The sequence below is a fragment of the Narcine bancroftii genome, chromosome 4, assembly GCF_036971445.1.
Source record: "Narcine bancroftii isolate sNarBan1 chromosome 4, sNarBan1.hap1, whole genome shotgun sequence".
NCBI classification, from domain to species: domain Eukaryota; kingdom Metazoa; phylum Chordata; class Chondrichthyes; order Torpediniformes; family Narcinidae; genus Narcine; species Narcine bancroftii.
The window spans coordinates 115,533,943-115,553,444 of record NC_091472.1 but is presented as its reverse complement, the minus strand read 5'-3'; the positions used below and the strand labels follow the sequence as shown (position 1 = coordinate 115,553,444).

The following is a 19,502-nucleotide window of genomic DNA, read 5'->3' as shown; positions in this document are numbered from 1 at the left end:
TTCTCCCATCATTGTAGCTATCTCAACATCTAGCCTGTCAAGCTCCCTAGGATCTCTTAATCTCCCATGTTTGAATAAGGTCACTCGCTCATTCTTCTTAAACTCCAAGGAATATAGCCCCAAACTCTCTTGTCCTAGGAATTAGAATCTCCTTTAGACTGCCTTTGGGAAGAACGCAATGAGTGGAATGCCCCAAGGATCAGTTCTTGGTCCTTAGTTCTATTTGAGTTATTTAATGATCTGGAGGATATCCCAATGGGGCATGTTGCAATGAGGATACTTAGACTCTGCAACAGAACATGGATAGATTGGGTGAATGAGTGGAAACTTGGCAAATGGAATTTGGTGTGGGAATGTGAAGTCATGCTTCAGTCTGCCTGATTATTATTTAAATAGGGAGAGAATGCAAATAAGTGAAGGCAGAAGGGTCGGTTCTCTTGCGCTTGGCTCACCATAGGCAAATAATGGGGATAAAGTTTAGAACTAGGGAATCATTATGCCAATTGTATAGGGCATTGGTGAGGGCATACCTGCAGTTTTGTGCCCAGTTTTTGCCCTTTTATTTAAGAAAATATATATCCTTAGAGGCAATCCAAAAGAGATTCACATGGCTAATACCTCCTATGTCAAAATTGTTCTGTTATGTGTGACTAATAATTTAGACCCATACACTTTGGGGCTTAGAAGAATGAGGAGCGATTTCACTGAAATGTATAGGATTTTAAAGGAACAACTGAGTTGATCTTGAGGTGTTTTCACTAATGGGTGAACCTCAAACAAGGAGGCATAGTCACAATCGAAAGGGGCACGCTGTAAAAGCTGAGTGGAGTAGGAATTTCTTCTCTCAGATGTTGGGTAATGGAGGCTAGAATGTTGGTGGTATTTAAAGAGGGAATACAGAGGGAGCATAACTGGCCTACTCCCACTCCTAATAGAAGGCATACACCCTTGGCGTACCCTTAGAACCAGCCATCTTCTCCTTCTGCCTCAAGGTAGTTTTGGGAGCTGCTCCATACAAAGTGGTTGATGCAACAGTAGTTATACAAAGTATAGCTGTATGTCACTCTGAGGCATTCTGATGTTGAGGCGACCTCAAACACCATAATTTCCTTAAATGAAATCATCTTTAAAAAGGAGCTTCCAATTCTCTCACCGTAAGATCAAAACACCCTCTCACAGTTGTTTTGGCATTGCCTTCATCTTTGCTAAGAGTTACACAGTCTATCTACAAGGTTTCTTGGAGTTGATATCGCATGACCTCTTGCTTCCAAATGTCTCACCCCAGGTCACCATCACTGTTCAATCAATATGACCATCAAGCAATCTGCTGCATTGCCAGCAAATTAGTAAACATACATGGCCTGACTGGACAATCATTGACTGTCAGTCAAATAGTTCATGTTCATAGGTCCAATATCTGTGGAAATAACTAAACAAAAGCAATCTGCTGGGGGAACTCAGCAGGTCGAGCAGCACCTGTGGGAGAGAAAGATTGGTCGATGTTTCGGGCAGAACCGTTCATCAAGACCCTTGATGAAAGGTTCCAGCTCAAACACTGCTCCAGATTGCAGCCTCTGTCATCTCTCGTGTGAAACAAAACTAGAACCAGTCCAGTCAATACTTCCTGTGATTTTAGCTGGGATCCTGCTTGCTGCAATGTAAACTATCTTGGATTCACTGAGGCTCCAGGCAGGTGGAGATCAGTGCTACTTACCTGGAAGGGAGCTTTGCCTGTCAGGCACTGGTAGACTATCGTCCCGATGCTCCACAGGTCTGCCTTGCCATCATAGTTCTGGGACATGATAACCTCCGGTGCCTAGTGACGGAGACAGAATAAAATTTGGAATTGAAGTTTCACCATCCAACTAAAAACTGGGTTCTCAATGTTGGGCTCTGGGAGGGAGACTCCAATTCACTGATACTCAATCCAGTCATACAACATGGAGACAGGCCATTCGGCCCAACTCGACCAACAAATAACCATTTGTACTCCCTACATTTAGCCTTTCAAGTACACATCAGCATGGGGGAGCCCGACTGGGTCACAGAGAGAACATGCAAACTCTATGCAGAGAGTGGCCGAGATCAAGATTGAATGGGCGCAGTGAGACAACAGCTGTATTGGCTGAGTTACCTGTGCCACCTGAAGTGTGGAACAGCGGTTGTAAGATATTACTTGTTCAGTGTTGAAATGTGCACATGGATCCTTTGAACCTACCTCATTATTCAATTCAATTATGGCTGACCTGTGCTTTATTCACCACCGCTCCACATTCCTTTCCTTCCACACTTTTACCTGTAAACATCTGTCACTCATAAGCCCAGAGAGTTTCATTTGGCTCCTAGCATCTGCAATCTAAAGGTCTCATACTGTGAAGCACAGAATAGTTCAGAGTGGAAAAGGGTTAAATGATGACGACCTGTTTTAATTTTTTCTGCTGAGATTAAAAGTTATGGGGCAATTGGTTCAACATGGCTGTAGAGGGAGAGAGACCATCTCCTCTGATAGGAGACTTCATATTAACATCAGAGCTTGTTTGGAACAAAATCTGAAAACAATTTCTCACACCTAATGGGAACCAAAAACTGGACATTTTCTCCCACCAAGGATCTCCCAAAAATGACTTCCATCACCTTGATGTTTATGGGAGCTTGCTTTGCACAAATGTTCTACTTTATTTCCTGTTCAAGAAGGGTTGCAGTAAATGACTCAGTGATTCCCTTTCCTGAGCCTTCAGGTCCAATTATTCTTTGAAAGTAAACAAACTCCGATAAGTGATTCATTATAACATCTGACAGGCATTAGTCAGCTAGGAGCCTAATCCAGGAATCACAGGCGTGGACAGATCCAGCTTCACTTTGCTCATCGCTGCTCTTGCTGGTTTAATGACATGAGTTGCATCAGAAACCCCAACCTTTAGCTTTGTCCGTTGTCTCAGAGCTCACTCCTTCTACTCCTTGTTGAAAACACTTTAATATCAGCCCATGAATGAGGTCACAGAGTAAAGTCCAATCCAACGAAATATGGGAGATCATGAGCACTTTCACAAGCCAGCTTTTGGGGTGGGTCAAATGACTTTCCTGAATTGTTTCTACTCTGCCACTGTGCCTCTCCCTTGATGACAAGGTAAACCATGTGAACGTGATTGTGTCTACTTATTTAACATGCCTTCCCATGAAATTAGATATTGTTGGCATTCTCCTAAAGGGCACATGTTTTAGTTTGAGGGTCGGTGGCAGTCACCCAACGAGGAGCAACTGATCAGATTAGTGTGATAATTCGAGGCTGTTCAAACACCCACACCCATGTTTTCAGAGCAACAATGGAAGTCCCACCGAACTAGTTGGATTTGGATCACACACTGACCAGGATGGACCCTTTCAAGCAGCTGCGTGAATGGGGCATTAACCATACATAAGATGACTCCATCTTTTCTCCCTGGTCCAATCCCTCCCCACCTACATCCGCAATGCCACACAAGCCCTCATCACTTCCTCTAAATCAAAAGAGTAGCCATGGGTAGCCACATGGGTCCCAGATAAGTCTGCCTGTTTGTGGGCTTTGTGGAGCAATCCATGCTGCAAGCCTACACAAGCAAGGCCCCTCAACTCTTCCTCCAGTATATTGATGACTACATCAGGGCTGTCTTATGCATCCGCGAGGAGCTTGTCAACTTCATCCACTTCACATCCAAATTTCACCCTTATCTCAATTTCACCTGGTCCATCTCCAATAACACTCTCCCCTTCCTGGATCTCTCTGTCTCCATCTTGGGAGATGAGCTTTCCACCGACTTATACTACAAACCCTCCATCTCCCACAACTATTTGGATGAAAGTCCCTCACACTCTGTCCCTTACAAGGATTCCATCCCCTTCTCTCAATTTCTCTGTCTCCACCACATCTGTTCCCAAGATGAGGTCTTCCAGTTCAGATCTGCTGAAATGTCTACCTTCTTCCACAAACGTGGCTTCTCCTCCACCACCATCAACTCAGCCCTCACCCGCATCTCCGCCATTTTCCACTCATCTGCTTCTGGCCCCCTCTGTCTGCACACACAAAAAAACATAGAATTCTCCTCATTCTCAACTACCACCCCACCATCCTCCACATCCAATACATTATCTGCCAGAATTTTTGGCACTTCCATCAGGATCCCACCACCAGACACATTTTTCCTTCTACCATCTTGGCCTTCTGCAGGGACCTTTCCTCCACGATTCCCTTGTGCACTCATCCCTCCCCACCCATCATAGCCCTGGTACCTTGCCCTGTGCCCACAGGAGGTTCAACACTTGCACCCACACCTCCTCCTTCACCACGGTCTAGGGCCCCAAACAGGTCTTCCCGAGTGCATGACGCACCCCCAACTCGTGTTCAGACACTCTGGCGGCATTTTCTTATTGATGAAGGGGTTCAAGCTCAAAGCATTGGTTATGTACCTTTCACCTGAGTTTGTACATCAAAGGACTTATTCACTGCATCCAGTGCTCCCTTTGTGGCATTCTCTATTCCGGAGAGACCGGTCACAAAATAGGAGATAGCTTCGTTCAGCACCTTTGCACTATTCGCAACCACAGCAACTTCCCAGTGGCAAACCATTTCAATTCCGGGTCACACTCCCACACTCACTTGCCTTGTGAACTGTCCCACCCTGATCACCTGGAGATTTCCATCTGGGCACCCTCCAGCGAGAAGGCATGAACATTGACTTTTCTGCTTTCTACTAAACTTGCTCACCTTCTCTTTCCCCTCCCCCTTTCCTGTCTTTCCAGTTCCTCCACCCACCCAGCTATCTCTCCTCCCCTCTTTGCTGCTGTCCCCTCCCTCCTTTCTCCACCTATCATCTCCTGCCTCTGCCACACCCCCCTCCCCACCCCCAACTCGTGTTCAGACACTCTGGCGGCATTTTCTTATTGATGAAAGGGTTCAAGCTCAAAGCATTGGTTATGTACCTTTCACCTGAGTTTTCCAGCATTTTGTGGTTTACTAATGAAAGCTTTCCTGAGCTGCAATGAAGCCAGACATTGCCATCCCTGGATGCACGTTAAAGCTGCTTCTATCTCCCAACATTGAACACCAAAGAGGGCGATGGAGAGACTGGGTGGTTGGGTATATCAAAGAACAATTAACCCCATAAGCAGGATGGGGAGCAGGAATCAAACTGATGGCTTCCCATAAAACCCATATCTGTCCTCCCTGGCCTTGAACTGAGTCAATAGGCACTTTTAAGCGGTAGCACCTGGGACCTTATCAGGTGCAGGGGGGATTGACCCATTAAATTGTCAACCAGGCGATTTAAGGGGGATCCCAGCCCCGTGATGACGCGGTGATGCGTCATGCACTCGGGAATTATTGTTAAGTCTCCCCCGCCCCCCCCTCCAGCCTTCAGTCATTCTCCCCGCCCCCACTGTCAATCGCACCCCTCTCCCCCTCAGCAGTTCGTGGCCCCCCACCGTGGCAGCAACCCCTCTCCCCCCTGCGGCAACGACCCTTCTCTCCCCCCAATTGCAGCAGGCATTTCACCCAAGGGTTTCCCTGTGACGCCAGTGCGCAGGTAACCGGGTCAGCCATTTTACTGTTCAATCCGCCGGAGGTTGCGTCCTGGTTAAGGTTCCCTGACTATGGAACCTGGTTGAATTTGGATCACACACTGGCCAGGATGGACCCTTTCAAGCTGCTGCGTGAATGGGGCATTAACCATACATAATCAACTGACCTTAGAACAGGCGATTTTCCCGGTTAGCGCCCCACTCATGCGGCAGCTTGAAAGGGTCCAACTTGGTCAGCGTGGTCCAAATCCATCCTGGTCCCTGACCTACCTCAGAGGTAGTCAGGAAACCCAGTTAAACTTACCCAGGATGCATCCACTGGTGGCTTAAACAGCAAAATGGCCAACCCAGTTACTCCTGTAATGTCAGCACTTGCACACTGGCACTGGCATCACAAGGAAACTTCTGGGTGAAAGGGATGGAGAGAGGTCACTGCCACAGGGCTCGGGGTGGGGGAAAGCGTTGCTGCCAGGAGGGGGAGAGAGGGGGGCCACAATCGGGAGGAGTGAAACCGCTGCATGGGGGGGGAGAGGTCGATGTCGTGATGCGGGTGGTGCCATGATCAGCGGGAGAGGAGTTGCTGCCGCGTGGTTGGGTGAGAGAGGTCACTGCCAAGTGGGAGAGGAGAGGGGTTGCTGCTGTGGGGAGGAGAGGAGAGGGTTCGGGGGGGGGGGGCGACTTACAGCCAGTTGGGGGGCCGGGGAGACTTACCTGAGTGTGTGACACGTCACTTACTGTGTCATTGTGGGCGTGGGCTCCTCCTTAAATTGCCAGTTGGAGATTTAATGGGTCAATCCCCCTCCTGCTTAAAAGGTGCTGGAAGCACCTTCGCCCCACCTATCGCACCTGGGTCCCAGGAGGGCTTAAAACTGCCTAACTTTACTGCCTGCAGGATGAAGCCATTTCCTTGCCTGGCAGTCCTTATTTTAATGCTCCTGTACCTCCTTTTTGATGGTAGTGGGTCAAAGGGAGACCCAACGATCTTCTTGGCCATTTTGATGATCCTCTGTATAGACTTCTCGTCCAATGCTTTGCAGCTACCATACTAACCATTGATGCAGTTAGACAGGGCACTCTCGATTGTGCCTCTGTACCAAGTTGTCAAGATAGGGGCCAGTAGACTTGCCTTCCTCAATCTCCTGAGGAAGTGTAGGCACTGCTGCTTCTTGCTGACTAATGAGAAGGTGTTGTGGGTCTAGGATAGGTCGTCTTTTATGTGCACACCAAGGAACTTTGTGGTCTGCACTCTCTGCACAACAGAACCATTGATGAGTAGTGAACAGTAGTTGACCTTTGTCTTTCTGAAGTTCACACTGAGACACAGGTTGTTTTTCCCACATTATTTGATGAGTCTCATTGTTGTCGACGTGATACTGTTATATTATCTGCAAACTGATGATTCTGTTTGAGCTGAATCTGGTTGCGCAGTAGTGAGTCTTCCTCGTGGAGCCTTGAAGCTATTTGGCCTCCTTACAATCCAAGACACATTCAGAGAACAGAACCCAGTGAGAATTGTGGAGATCCAGCATGCCTTTGTATCGGAAATTCCTTAATAAAAAAATTCTACCTGGTTTATCACAATTGAGTCATTCATTTTACTCAGGAAAGGGTTAACAAGCACATTCTGTGTTTGTTGATTTATTGCTGGAGGACAAGCAGTACATTGCACAATGTGATTGCAATTCTATGCAAATCATGTGAGAGGTTTAAAAATAAGATTTACATGGAAAGGACAGTAGCTTCCTTTTCACTAAGGCTTCTGAAGACCTACATCCAACCTTCCAGATGCAAAATCCATCAAAGTTCTAGGGCATTTCATCGAGGTGCCGAGTTCACCACATGAAAACAGACCTTTCAACTCAACTTGTAACTGTAACCTTGGGTCTCTGATGAAATTTAGTAAATTTCTCTAGAATATATACACATATTTATTTTAGATTATATTTTTATGTATGTGATTATTATGTGCTGTGTGTGCGCACCATGGTCTGGAGAAAAGCTGTTTTGTCTGGTTGTCAGAACTTGAACTTATCAATGCCAACCCATCTGGACCTATTTGCCTTCAGCCCAGATTCCCGAACATTTCCTATCCACGTACCCATCTAAATTTCTTTTAAAGGAATTGAACTCCAGGCCACAGAGATATCAAGGGCTGATGGTCATGGGTGAACAAAATCAGGGGCTGAGCTGGACGTTTCAAGGTAGAAAAGTGAAGGGTTTAGGGAGGGGATCCCAGGGTTAGAGCCCAGGGAGAGAAAGCTATGGCCACCAATGGCAGGGCAGTGCAAGTTGGGAATGGATGGAACTGAAGGGGTGTACAGATCTCAGAGGGCTGGTGGAAATCTTGGATATCGGGAAGGGTAAAAGGTGTGTTAACAAGGACTGTGGTAGAGATGATCTGAGGCCAGCCCCATTAAGAATAGGAAAGGCAGGGATTGTTGAAATCAGACTGCTAAGATTTCCAATAAAATAAGAAATAAGGATCAAGGCAGAGTAAATGCAATGAACAGAATAGAGAAGATTAACAACGAATCCCGCTCAAATATTAATGGTCCATACTGAAACTCATTATTCCCACTTCATTTACCTCATGCAATCAATTGTTAAAGATAAAATTACAGTTCACAAATGCTTTCTTCCAATTCCCAGTGGACAATTTAAGAATGAGATTTCTCAGAATTAGACCATTTGCAACCAAATGCTCAGAGCTCCCCAGACAGATTTATTGGGTGTTGCCAGAAGCTGGTCATATTTCCCATAGGGCACTATTTACAATCCCATCCTCAGATTCAATGCAGTACCTAGGGAAATTGTGGACAGCTCTGGGCCCTGTTTATAAAATGAAGGAAACAGAGTGGGAAAAGATTCACAAGAATGGTTCCAGGACTAGGATTACAAGCCCATCACTAGAGGCTGTATAGTTAAGAGCTCCCCTGACTTGATTTTAGAAAATTTAGATAGAGCAATGCTTTGTCTGAGTAGCTGTTCAGCAGACCTTTCCACTTGAGGAGAGACCACATCTGGTAACATTCATCTCAGTCACTAATGAATAGACACAAGATGCTTGTGTTACAGGGAGATGGTTGAGTTCTGAAAAAACTGGTCTGCATCACAATGTTCCATAACGTGAAACCATCCACATGTGCTCACCAGTTGACAAAAAGGTTGTGTTCTTATATTTACTATTTCACGTAAATTCAGTGAGTGTGAATTTTATTCCATATCTCAACATTTTGGGGATGATTTGTGAATTCTGTACAGGAATTTCTGTCACCAGAATGGGGATTGCCTGTCAAAGGGATTCTGTAGGAGAGGGGTGAGAACGTGGAACTTGCTTTGTGAATGAATTTGATGCACAGCTAGAGAAACAAACGAGGAACAGAAGAGGACCTTGATGGAGTAGGATAGGAAATGTTGGGAGGAGCACAGCAACAATTATGCAGGCAGCAAGTCAAGTCACCTGCAGACATATGTGTATCCAGATGCTGGAATGTGATGGAAATGCAACCACAGGGATATAAAGGGAGACCAGCTAGAACTGTATGGAGTGATGGGTGGGGGGGGGGAAAGAGAGAAGAATGTAATGGGGACAGGGTTGGAGCCAAGGGGGGGTATTTGTGGGCACTCCCCCCCAACCAAGGTCCTGTGCCCCCCCCGCATCCTGGCTCACTGTCAGTCCCCCACCCTCGCCCGCATCACTAGCGTGAGTCAAGCCACACAACAAAAGCAGCACTTTCAGCTGCTACGTTGGAGGGATGGAGGAAGTTAATGTTCATTCAGCAGGTACCAGCATCCACCAGCACCCCCTCGCCCAAGCTGAGTGAGTTTATGAGTGTTGGACTGTGCCTCCCCCACAACACTCGTTCTAGGACTGACCCTAAATGAGGAGATGGGGTGGAAGGGGATGTGGGCCGAACGCAGGCAAACAAAACCAACATGGTCAGCATGGAACTTGTTTTGTTCTATAAAATGTGACTCTAAAATAGTCCATTGTGGTTTAAAAAGGGTTCCTTTCCAGACCTATGATAGGTTTCAGGACAGTTAACATGGTTACATTTTAACCAGTTCAGCTGGTTCCCATGAATGATCATTGGTTCAATGAATTTGATGTTTTAACCACTTGGGTTGATGGGGCTAGGTTTCAAATTGACTGCAAGTGGATGGAGAACTTGATGCAGACCTTTATAAGACTATTCCCAATCCAACAGTTCAGCCTCACAGGGCTGCACACTCACCATGTACATGGGCGATCCACATAAGGTTGCTGCGAGCATGTTGCTTTGTAGATATCGGGCAAAGCCAAAGTCAGCTGTGTTCAGACAAAAGGATGAACACAGTCAGAGTTATTCCCAAGGCAAATCTGCTGAAACAGTCCTTATCAAAGTATCTGAAGCATGTTTTTTGTTATATGGACCAAGGCACAGAGAAAAGCTCTCTTTTGTGTGTTATCAAGACCAAATGATGTCATTGCAAAGCCAATCACCTCAGATCAATGACTTAGATAACAATTGACATTGGGGCAGTGTGGTGGCACATCACCCTACAGTGACCTGGATTTGATCCTGACCTCCAGAGCTGTCTATGTGAATAGAATTGAATGGTTATTGTCACATGTCCTGAGATAGAGTGAAAAGCTTTGCTTTGCCCAAGCAAATCAACCCATACTTAAGTGCAGTAGGTCATGCAAAATAAAAGTGCAGAGTGTAGTGTTACAGAGGAAAGGGCAGCATTTTTTTACCAATGTGAGATCCATCCATGAGTCTAATAACAGAAGGGAAAACTGCCCTTGTAAATGGTCGTATGTGATGTCATGCAGTCTCTGCCTGAGGGGGGGGAGAAGATAGTGTGACCAGGGTGGGCAGGTTATTTAATAAATTGGCAACTTTTCTGAAGCAGTGGGAGGTATAGATGGGGTCGATAGAGGGATGTGCATGATGGTGTGATTTCTGTTCACAACTCTCTGCAGTTTCCTGTGGTCTTGGGCAGAGCAGTTCCTGCCCATTACTGTGATGAATTGGGACGGGATATTCCCAATAAAAATTAGTAGGAGACACGGGAGTGTGCTGAATTCCTTTAGGCTCCCTGGTATGCAAACCTTCCCATCAATTGGATAGGAGCAGGAGGGGACATTTGGCCCATCGAGCTTGTTCAGGCAATCACAAGGTGGGGATTTTTGTCTCTGGTGGTCTGTGGATACTCAGAGATGGATAGTTTTCTGGATATCAAGGGAAATTTATGAGAATTAAGGCAGGAAAATGGTGTGGAGGAAAAAGATCCTATTGAATAGTGGGCAAGGTCAAAAGTCTGTAATAACAGTCCTGCACAGAGAGAGAGAGAGAGAGAGAGAGAGAGAGAGAGAGAGAGAGAGAGAGAGAGAGAGAGAGAGAGAGAGAGAGAACATACAAGGAATTCAATGTGGCATCCTGAGCAATAGGAAGCTGGAGGAACTCAGTCAATCAGTCAGCATCTGTGAAGAGAGGTGACTTTTCGACAAAGGTCGGGGCCCTTCCGATAGAAAGGTTGAAGGGAAGAAGGATGAAGATGTAAAGCAAGGGCACAATCAACAAGGGGGGAACATGATAAAACTCTTCTTCACACAGAGAGCATCAAAGATGGCAGAGTTGGCTCCTACCTATCTTGATGCGGATGTTGGAGGGGTTGGACTTCCGCCCTCCAACGTGGGACAGCAAGATGTTCTGTGGCTTCAGGTCACGATGGATGACCCCCTTGCTGTGCAACATCTTCATGGCCCCCACGATCTGCTGCAGGAAAAGGCGGATTGTGTCTTCACTGAGAGTCCCTTTCACTGCAACATAAACAGCAAATCAGGCACCAGGCCCAGGGAGGAACAATCTCAATGGAAAACCTGCTTTTTCTTTAGGGAGCTGAGTGATCAGCCAACCAGGAAGCTGGGAAAGTGGGTCTTGGAATATCCAGTTGGACATGGAGCAGAGGGGATTGCTGTTAGTTTGGGGTTCAGGCACTGGGAAATGGAGTTTATTGCACTGGGAAACAATTTCAGTTCATCATGTGTCTGGTGTTCAACACTCAGAGCAAAAATGTCCTTATAACACAGGATGCTATTCAGCCCATTGAGTGCTGGCTCACAGAACAACCCCATCCTCCACTTATTTTCTCTGTAATTTATTCTCCCATATTCTTATTGGTTCTGTCACTCATCTACATTAGGGCAGTTCAGTACAGTAACAAAGCAAACTCCCAAGGCCTTAAGGGATATGGGAGGAAACCAGAGCTCCTGTGGAATCCGCACTGTTGCAGCAGGGAAAAATGGCAAACTCCACACAGAGAGTAACCGAGGTCAGGACTTAACCTGGATCTCTGGAGCTGTAAGGCAGTGACTCGACCATCGCGCTGGCCCCAGTTTTCTCACAGGATGTAATGTTTTGTAGACTTGGGTTCTCAGCAGGGAGCCTTGGTTGGTGCAGGGTACATTTGGGGTCAGGACACTGAGAAAATTGAATAATTACAAAATGCAGAGTTCAGCACTGTAATGACGGGGTTCAGTCACCACAGTCTGGGATTGTGCCATGCTTGGTGTCTGGATTTTGACAGAGTCCACAACTCAATGTGCTCATGCTACCCCGTGGACAGTCCATAGCCCATTGCTCGGTAATCATGAAGTTAAACGAGGTGCCTCCACAAAGCTGGAGCAGGGTCTCATCATTCATTCCCTTACATATGGGAATACACAAAACAACTGCTCAATTCATCCACAGAGTGTTGTCATTAAACACCCATGCGTCTTCTCAACAAGAAGCAAATAATTAAGGTTGACTTTACATTTTGCAGACTCTCTGTCCACAATAATATCTTCACAATCACTTCCATCTGCACTTAAAGTGTGTTGTTATCAACAGTGAGTCACATCCTGTTTTAAATGGCAATGTTTTCCAAACACCTGAACAGAATTCGAACACTAGCTGATTAAGTTAAATATGTTCCAAATGAAAGATGTTAAAGGTTAATAAATTCAACAATGACACAAACACCCATTGCAAATTATGCAAAGAGAAATTTCAAACTGACACTGAGTGTGAGTGCAATCAGGGTAATCGGCAACCTCTGCTACAGTGAGTGGTCTGTCTACAGGGTGACATGAACACAGTGAGTTGGGTCAGTAGTAGGTAAGTTATTGGAAGATGTTCTTAGGGATCGGGTATACAAGTATTTGGATAGTCAACATGGCTTTGTGCGTGGTAGGTCTTTTTTAACCAATCTGATAGATTTTTACCAGGCAAGTTGATGAAGGAAAGGCTGTGGATGTCATCTATGTAGAGTTTAGTAAGACCTTTGACAAGGTCCCACATGAGAAGTTAGTCAGAAAGGTTCAGATGCTAGGTATTCATGGGTAGCAGGGCTACCCGGGTGCTGCAGCTTAAAAGCACCTAATGAGTGGGTCAGTCTACAGGGTAACAGGAGCACAGAGAGTTGGGTAGGTCTACAGGGTAACAGGAGCAAAGTGATTTCTCCAAATGAGATAACCAGTAGGAAAACAGTGAACACTGAGGCTGATAACCTCCAGACAAGGCCAGTGATCATCCAGATAACCAGGCAACCCAGACAGGGGGTTGCTTGGAAAAGTGCTGAGGAAACTGACCTAACCTGCTGAGAAATGACAGGTGCCTGATTCATGAATGAAGAGCTTATGGTTTTCCAGTTCTCTTCTGAACCTTTATTTACCCAGCAAGTTGCAGTCATTGGCTGTTTCAAAGTGCAGTCAGTGCTCCAATATGTATTGAGCAACCCCTTGTGCACAAAAAGATCCCACCAGCAGGGATGTCAACAGTTAGATGATGTTTTCTGAAGTTGGGTGAGAGATAAACATTGGCCAGGAAAATTCAGTGTCATCACAGATGAGGTTATCATCAAACCAGCAGAAGATAGGTCCCACACTTCCCCTGATCTTTCATCATTGCTGAACTCCCTCCCCAACAATAGCCCCAGCTGAAGAGCTGTGGTGTTTGATTAGGCAGCCCATCCCTACCTGTTCAAGGGCAATTCAGGGGATCCTCATCTCGGGAATAAATAACTTGTCTCTTTGAATGATCATGGGAGGAATGGTGGTGAATTGAATATCACACTTGATATGCTGTGCAAATAGTGGGCAGTGGAGCGAGTGATGAAGGGACTGGTCAAGGTTCTAGCACTGTCACCAGCACCTGGTCTGAAGGCCCACCTGACAAACAGTGCTTTATTCCCCTGTATCAATGCCAGGACGGTTCAAGCTGGAGAAAGGGAAGCAGGAACCAATGAGGAAAGACACTGAGATGTTCTCATGGTCCAGGCCGTAGCAACCTGACCCTATAACCTCAGGCAAAGCAACATCCCTTCACTTGCATTTGGATGCAGGTGTTGGTGTTGCGTGGGCTGGAGAGTTAGTACAGTCCCCCATGCTGTGACCATCAACACTTGTCAAAATGTCAGAGAGTGAATGGAAACACACAGAGCAGCTGAGGTCTCAATCATCCATACCTATAAGCAAACACTGCACTTCTGCTGGGCCACACGACCTAAGCCATGGCTGTGGAGCACTTGCTCTTGAGTTGGTGGGCTGTGGGTTCAAATCCCCTTCTAGTCCCACCCACTGAGGCAGTGGTGTCTTGTGACAACTGCTTTCTATTGCTTACGCTATTTATTGAAGCTGTGCACAAATTTCTGGCCCCAATACTCAGTCACATTTCCAAGGCTGAAGAGTGTTTTGCCTGAGGTAAAGTGGTGAAAGGCCTTCTCTTGCTATGGATTAGATACATCAGGCAAAGACAATCATAAACTCCTCTCCCTCCATACTAGGTGAGCATCAATGACTGTCACATCTAAACATCTTATCTAAACATGACCAATCCAAAGCATCTTGAATTCTATCACTTTGCAAATCAATTTATTGCACTTACACTGAAGATAATCGGCAAGATCACCTCCGTTGCAGTACTGAAAAAAAAAACACTGAGGTTCAGTGAGTTTTAATTCACAATCCAAGATTGTTCATCAGGTGCAGTGTAAAAAGATCCCAGAGGGAAAGCCCCAGTCCCGTAAATGTGATACAATCTGGGAAAATTGCTCACTGAAACTGCAAACAAGGATAAGCCAAAGTCCCACCCTTAGTGGTTTCCTTCTGATGATTGTTTGGGGTGGTCACCACTGGCATGCACCTGGAGTTCAGGTTCCAGTAACATTTTTAACAAATTGTGGATACCAACCTTTATTGTTCACTTTTGATTGTCCCTGAGACAGTTAAAGTCAACCACTCTGGGCCCATCTAGAGTCATATGTAGCCAATTTGGGTTGGGAGGAGAGATATCTCCCACTGAAGGACATTATCAAACAGACTTTACAACAGATTTTACAACACGTCAGCATTCATGGTGGGTTTTTCTCAGATTCATCTCTCTGCACCATTGAAATGCATCACTTTCTTTCTTGCACAATCCTGTGAATATCTATTTATCTTTCTATATTTATTATCTCTTTTTCTGTCTTGCTACATGGTGGAAATTTGATGTAATTCTATTCTTGGTGCATCTTCTATACCTACAATGTGTGGCTGCAGCAAGTAAGAATTTTGGTACATATGTACATTGCATTTATGTATATGACAATAAATTCACCAATGATTTGCCTAAGGCTACCTTTATTTTTATATGAAGTTCAAATATTTATAAAAATAAAGTTAAAATTATCTATGTAGAACTAAAATCACATCTCTGGAGGTTATACTCTGGTACTCCATAACATAACCACAGGACTACCACACCACACCCCACCGAATGCCCCTTTCAGCCAAACTCTTCATTAAACGAGTAGCAAGGTGTACTTGGCCTTGCTGCATTGTGGCAATTTTATCAATACTCATGACCGAGAGTTCATGATAACCATATAACCATTTACGGAGCGGAAACAGGCCACATTGGCCTTTCGAGTCCACACCGGTTCACTTCTTTTTTTCTTTCTTCTTCTTTGGCTTAGCTATGACAGATGTCTATTTGAAGCAAGTGGGAACATGCATCAATGAAAAATTCTGAGCATGTGATTTACTGCTCCATTTCTAGAAGATGAGGAGTGTTTCAAATCCACCTTCTAATTTTTACAGGAGCAAATGAATGCTGTTTCGAGTCTACCTTCTGAATCTTGAGCGAGCACGTGTTACATAATAAAGTTACTGATTCCTGTATACCACATTTATTCATTTAACGGACTATTTTCTCTCTCTATTGATCCATATTTTCTGATTTTTTCCAATCTCTGCATGCATCTATCTTGCTTTTGTGGTTCTTTTTCTGGACAACTACAACCAGGAAATGTGTTACAGACAAGTTAAGAATCATGAGTTCACAAGAAGCAAAGTACTACATTCCAACAATATTCACTTGGTAAAGGCAACATGTGCTAGAACATCAACGTGGTATATTACTGCACATAATGGAGACGTGTACTGGGAACTGGAAGAAATCCTTTCCCGAAGTCCCGCGTGCCTGGTACCCAAGCTCCTGGCACTAGCCTGGAAGTACTAACCCACCAACCATCCCATGACCCAGTAATGGTGCATCTGGTCCATGCCAGGACATCTGGTAGAACTCACCTCCATCACCAGATAGACAGAATTTGCCATCTCCTGTGAAATATAGAGACAAAGAGCAAGGGATTAAATTTCTGGGTAAGATGCCCACTCCAGAGCCACTGACATTGGTTATAATCTCCCCCATCCACCCTGTCAGAGTCCAGAAGGTAGGTCACTGGGCTCTGATATTCTTAAACCTCACAACCATCGCTGCTTTGGGCAGCAAATACAACATTGATTGATTTATCTATGAATACTGTCATCAGCATGTTAAATTAAGTAAAATTCACCACAGATTTTCAAACTATCAAGTCTAACAGTTTGCTTTTACTTCAGTACCCTCCTCTACCACAGCACATGTAAATGCTGTGAATGATGGCAAGACAGATACTTCTTTCATTTACTAGCAGAACATGAGTATCAGCTGCAAGGTCAGCACTGACCACCCTTCACAACTGCTTGTCAACTACATAGTGTGGGGTGGGAGGTGTGTGTGTGCATGCTTGGGATCTTTATAGCATTTAAAAAGTGAGGGGAGGAGAGTTTAAGGAAGACATCAGAAGGACGCTTTTTTTTTTAAACATAGCAAGTAGTGGATGTCTGGAATGCGCTTCCAGGGGTGGTGGTGGAGGCTGGTAAAATTGGGACATTTCATAGACTCTTAGACAGGCACATGGATGAAAGAAAAATAGAGGTTATGAAGTAGGGAAGGTTTAGTTTTTTTGTCCATGTTTATGTAGGTCAGCACAACATCGTGGGTTGAAGGGCCTGTACTGCGCTTAAATGTTCTATGTTGAAACATCGACTATTCTTCTTCTCTATCAGATGCTGCTCGACCTGCTGAGTTCCTTCAGTAGATTTTATTGAGCTTCAGATTCTAGTGTCTACATTCCCCTGTGTCTCCATTTTACAATATATTTGATAAATGATTCAAATGTGAAGAAATCCAAGCCTTTATTAGGGGTTGCACACCACAGACAGTTGCCATTGTCATCGTATCTGAGACCTACTGAAAATAGAACAAACTAAGACAGAAATTCAGTCCTCAAACAGACCAACTACATTCTATCAAAATATGGTTCCAATAAATAAGTGAAAACTACCAGCTCTAAAGTCACTGTGTTCCTCCAGGCTATTTTTTTCCTTCAGTAGGCAAATCACATTTTAGGAAATTAATAATAGGTAAAGCTTTTTCAAGCCCTAATTTTGAGCAATGTCCAAATAAGAGCCAGATTTTCTGCACCCATGTTTTGAGGTTCATGAACCACAAAACTAGCTATTTTTACCAAATGAAGTTAAGGGAATTCGAGTCACACAAGGGGATGTGGTGAGGGGGAGGGGCTTACAGAGGGACTTCAAACCTCAAGCAGCTAAATGCAAGGCTGCTAGTTGTGGAGTGATTAAGTTTGGAAATTATACCGTAAAATCAGAAGAGCACAGAAATCCAAGAGAATGGAGGGTTAGGAGAAGGAAGGTGAAACTAGGGAGAAATAGGAAAGCAAGGATAGGAATTTTAAACTGCAATGTTAACCACAAGAATTTTTGTGTTTGTGTTGTCTTCCTTTTGAACATGTTTTAAGTTGCATCAGAATCTTCAAATGGTGTTCAAAGACTTTGATCCCTTGTGCATTTTGGTTGTGCAGGTATTGAGTGGTGCAGCCTGAAGGCTCCTCTTCGAGTACTCGGCTCCCAATCCATTGACTAAGCACAGGGTGAAGATTCAGCAGCAGAAAGGTGTCCGACAATGCAATGCCAACCAAGGGAACCAAGTATACCTCCAGTAGGCCTATTCTTGCAAAGGGTTCAGACATTGGCCACCAGAAGGCTTTCGAATTCAACCCCACCCATTAGATCCTGACACTGGATTGAAGTCAGCTGGCTCTTAGCTCCCCTGAAGAAAGGATGAGCCCATTCACTCGCAGTGTACGAGAATAAAGATCATCCCGTTGAGACAGACAAAATCCTGAGCAGTCTTGCCAGGATGAACAGGGTTCAGCCAATGAATAATATGCAAAGTTTTATCCTGGGTACAAATAGGCTAATATTGAACACGTGTTTTCTGATTATTCTGCAATTTACTGACAACACTCAGCTCTAGATCTCCCCAAGCTTGTTAGGCTACCCAAAAGATCTTCCAATAATAAAATTTACCTTTAATGACCTCTGACTCTCCCCCCCCCACCTGTATAAGAACATAAGGAATTGCCCATAAGATGGCTTGTCTGTTCCTTGGCATCAATATTTCCCTCCCAATTCCCCAATACCTATAACTCCTGCGTGTTCCAACAATCCGCGAGTCTGAACCTTGGAAACAATCAGTGGCTGTACCTCTGCACTACCTTTTGGAAGAATATCCCAAAGACTTACAACTCAAGCAAAGAAAGTTACTCCCACTTCTGCTGTGATTGAAATGTTGTCCCTTAGCTTTAGACTCCCTGGAAGAGGAATCATGGGGCAACAGCCGTGGTTTATCCAGCCTCTCCCAATTAGTCAAGCTCTCTGGTCCCAGTAACATCCAGGTAAATCTTTTTTGTACCCTTTCCAATTTCAATTACATCTTTCCTGCAACAAGATGACCAGACTGTACATTACTCCACATGTGGCTGTACCAACTTCTTGAACCGTTGTCATCCCGATTCCTGTACTCAATGCTCTTATCGCAGAAAGCCAAAGGTTGCCAAATGCCTTCTTCATCACCCAGTCTGTATGTGCCACCATTTTCAGAGGATGATGTACTCTCTTTTCAGGAAGTTAAGAGCAAGCAATCTCTTAACTAGCGTCACAGGCAGGCCCAGAGAGCCTTCCCCAAAGAGCATCAGTGAAACTGTAGGCTTTCAAAACTGCCCAATTATTTTGTGATCTCTTCACAGGGCAACAAAGTGGTTCAGAAATTAGTGCCACTGGCTCATAGCTCCACAGACCCAGATTTGCTCCCCTGACCTGCAATGCTGTCTATGTGGAGTTTGCATGTTTTCCCTGCGATTGTGTGGGTTCCCCCAGGTGCTCCAGCTTCCTCCCATAAGGATATGAGAAGGGAGAATGGAACTGATCCTCTGCTGGGAGCTAACATTGATCAAACAGTTCAAGTGGCCTCCTGTGCCTGTCACTATTTTAAAATTCACAGACTGTCCTGGTCAGCTGAACTCTGGTTTTCAGGATTGAATAAGGTCTCTGAATTTTCATTCTGGTGAAGTAAAAATGAAAGATGTTGTCCCGTGCAGCCGTGCCTCACTGCACACTCTAGCTCAACCAGAGCACTCTCTGCTGACAAAATTCCCAGTCTATAAAACTGTACCTCCCGGCACACAATCAACCCACTCACTTGCCACCCTATCACACTGTGGTCAGGTTATTTCTGACGTTGGTCTTGTGA

The 19,502-nt window shown here is 45.0% G+C and overlaps 1 protein-coding gene across 6 annotated transcripts in view; it reads right to left on the bottom strand.

Annotated features, from left to right (window-relative positions):
- ulk1b (unc-51 like autophagy activating kinase 1) overlaps positions 1 to 19,502 on the bottom strand; it is an 81,861-nt gene that overhangs the window by 57,923 nt on the left and 4,436 nt on the right. For 5 of the 6 annotated variants that reach the window (XM_069932495.1, XM_069932497.1, XM_069932496.1 and 2 more), the window contains 5 exons: positions 16,151 to 16,183; positions 14,466 to 14,502; positions 11,186 to 11,359; positions 9,789 to 9,862; positions 1,715 to 1,816 (listed from right to left, as the gene is read on the bottom strand). In XM_069932495.1, coding sequence (XP_069788596.1) covers positions 1,715 to 1,816; positions 9,789 to 9,862; positions 11,186 to 11,359; positions 14,466 to 14,502; positions 16,151 to 16,183 — 420 coding nt within the window. Of the gene's footprint in view, positions 1 to 1,714; positions 1,817 to 6,603; positions 7,039 to 9,788; positions 9,863 to 11,185; positions 11,360 to 14,465; positions 14,503 to 16,150; positions 16,184 to 19,502 lie in introns of those variants that run through there. The other variant, XM_069932500.1, reaches the window with a different exon arrangement.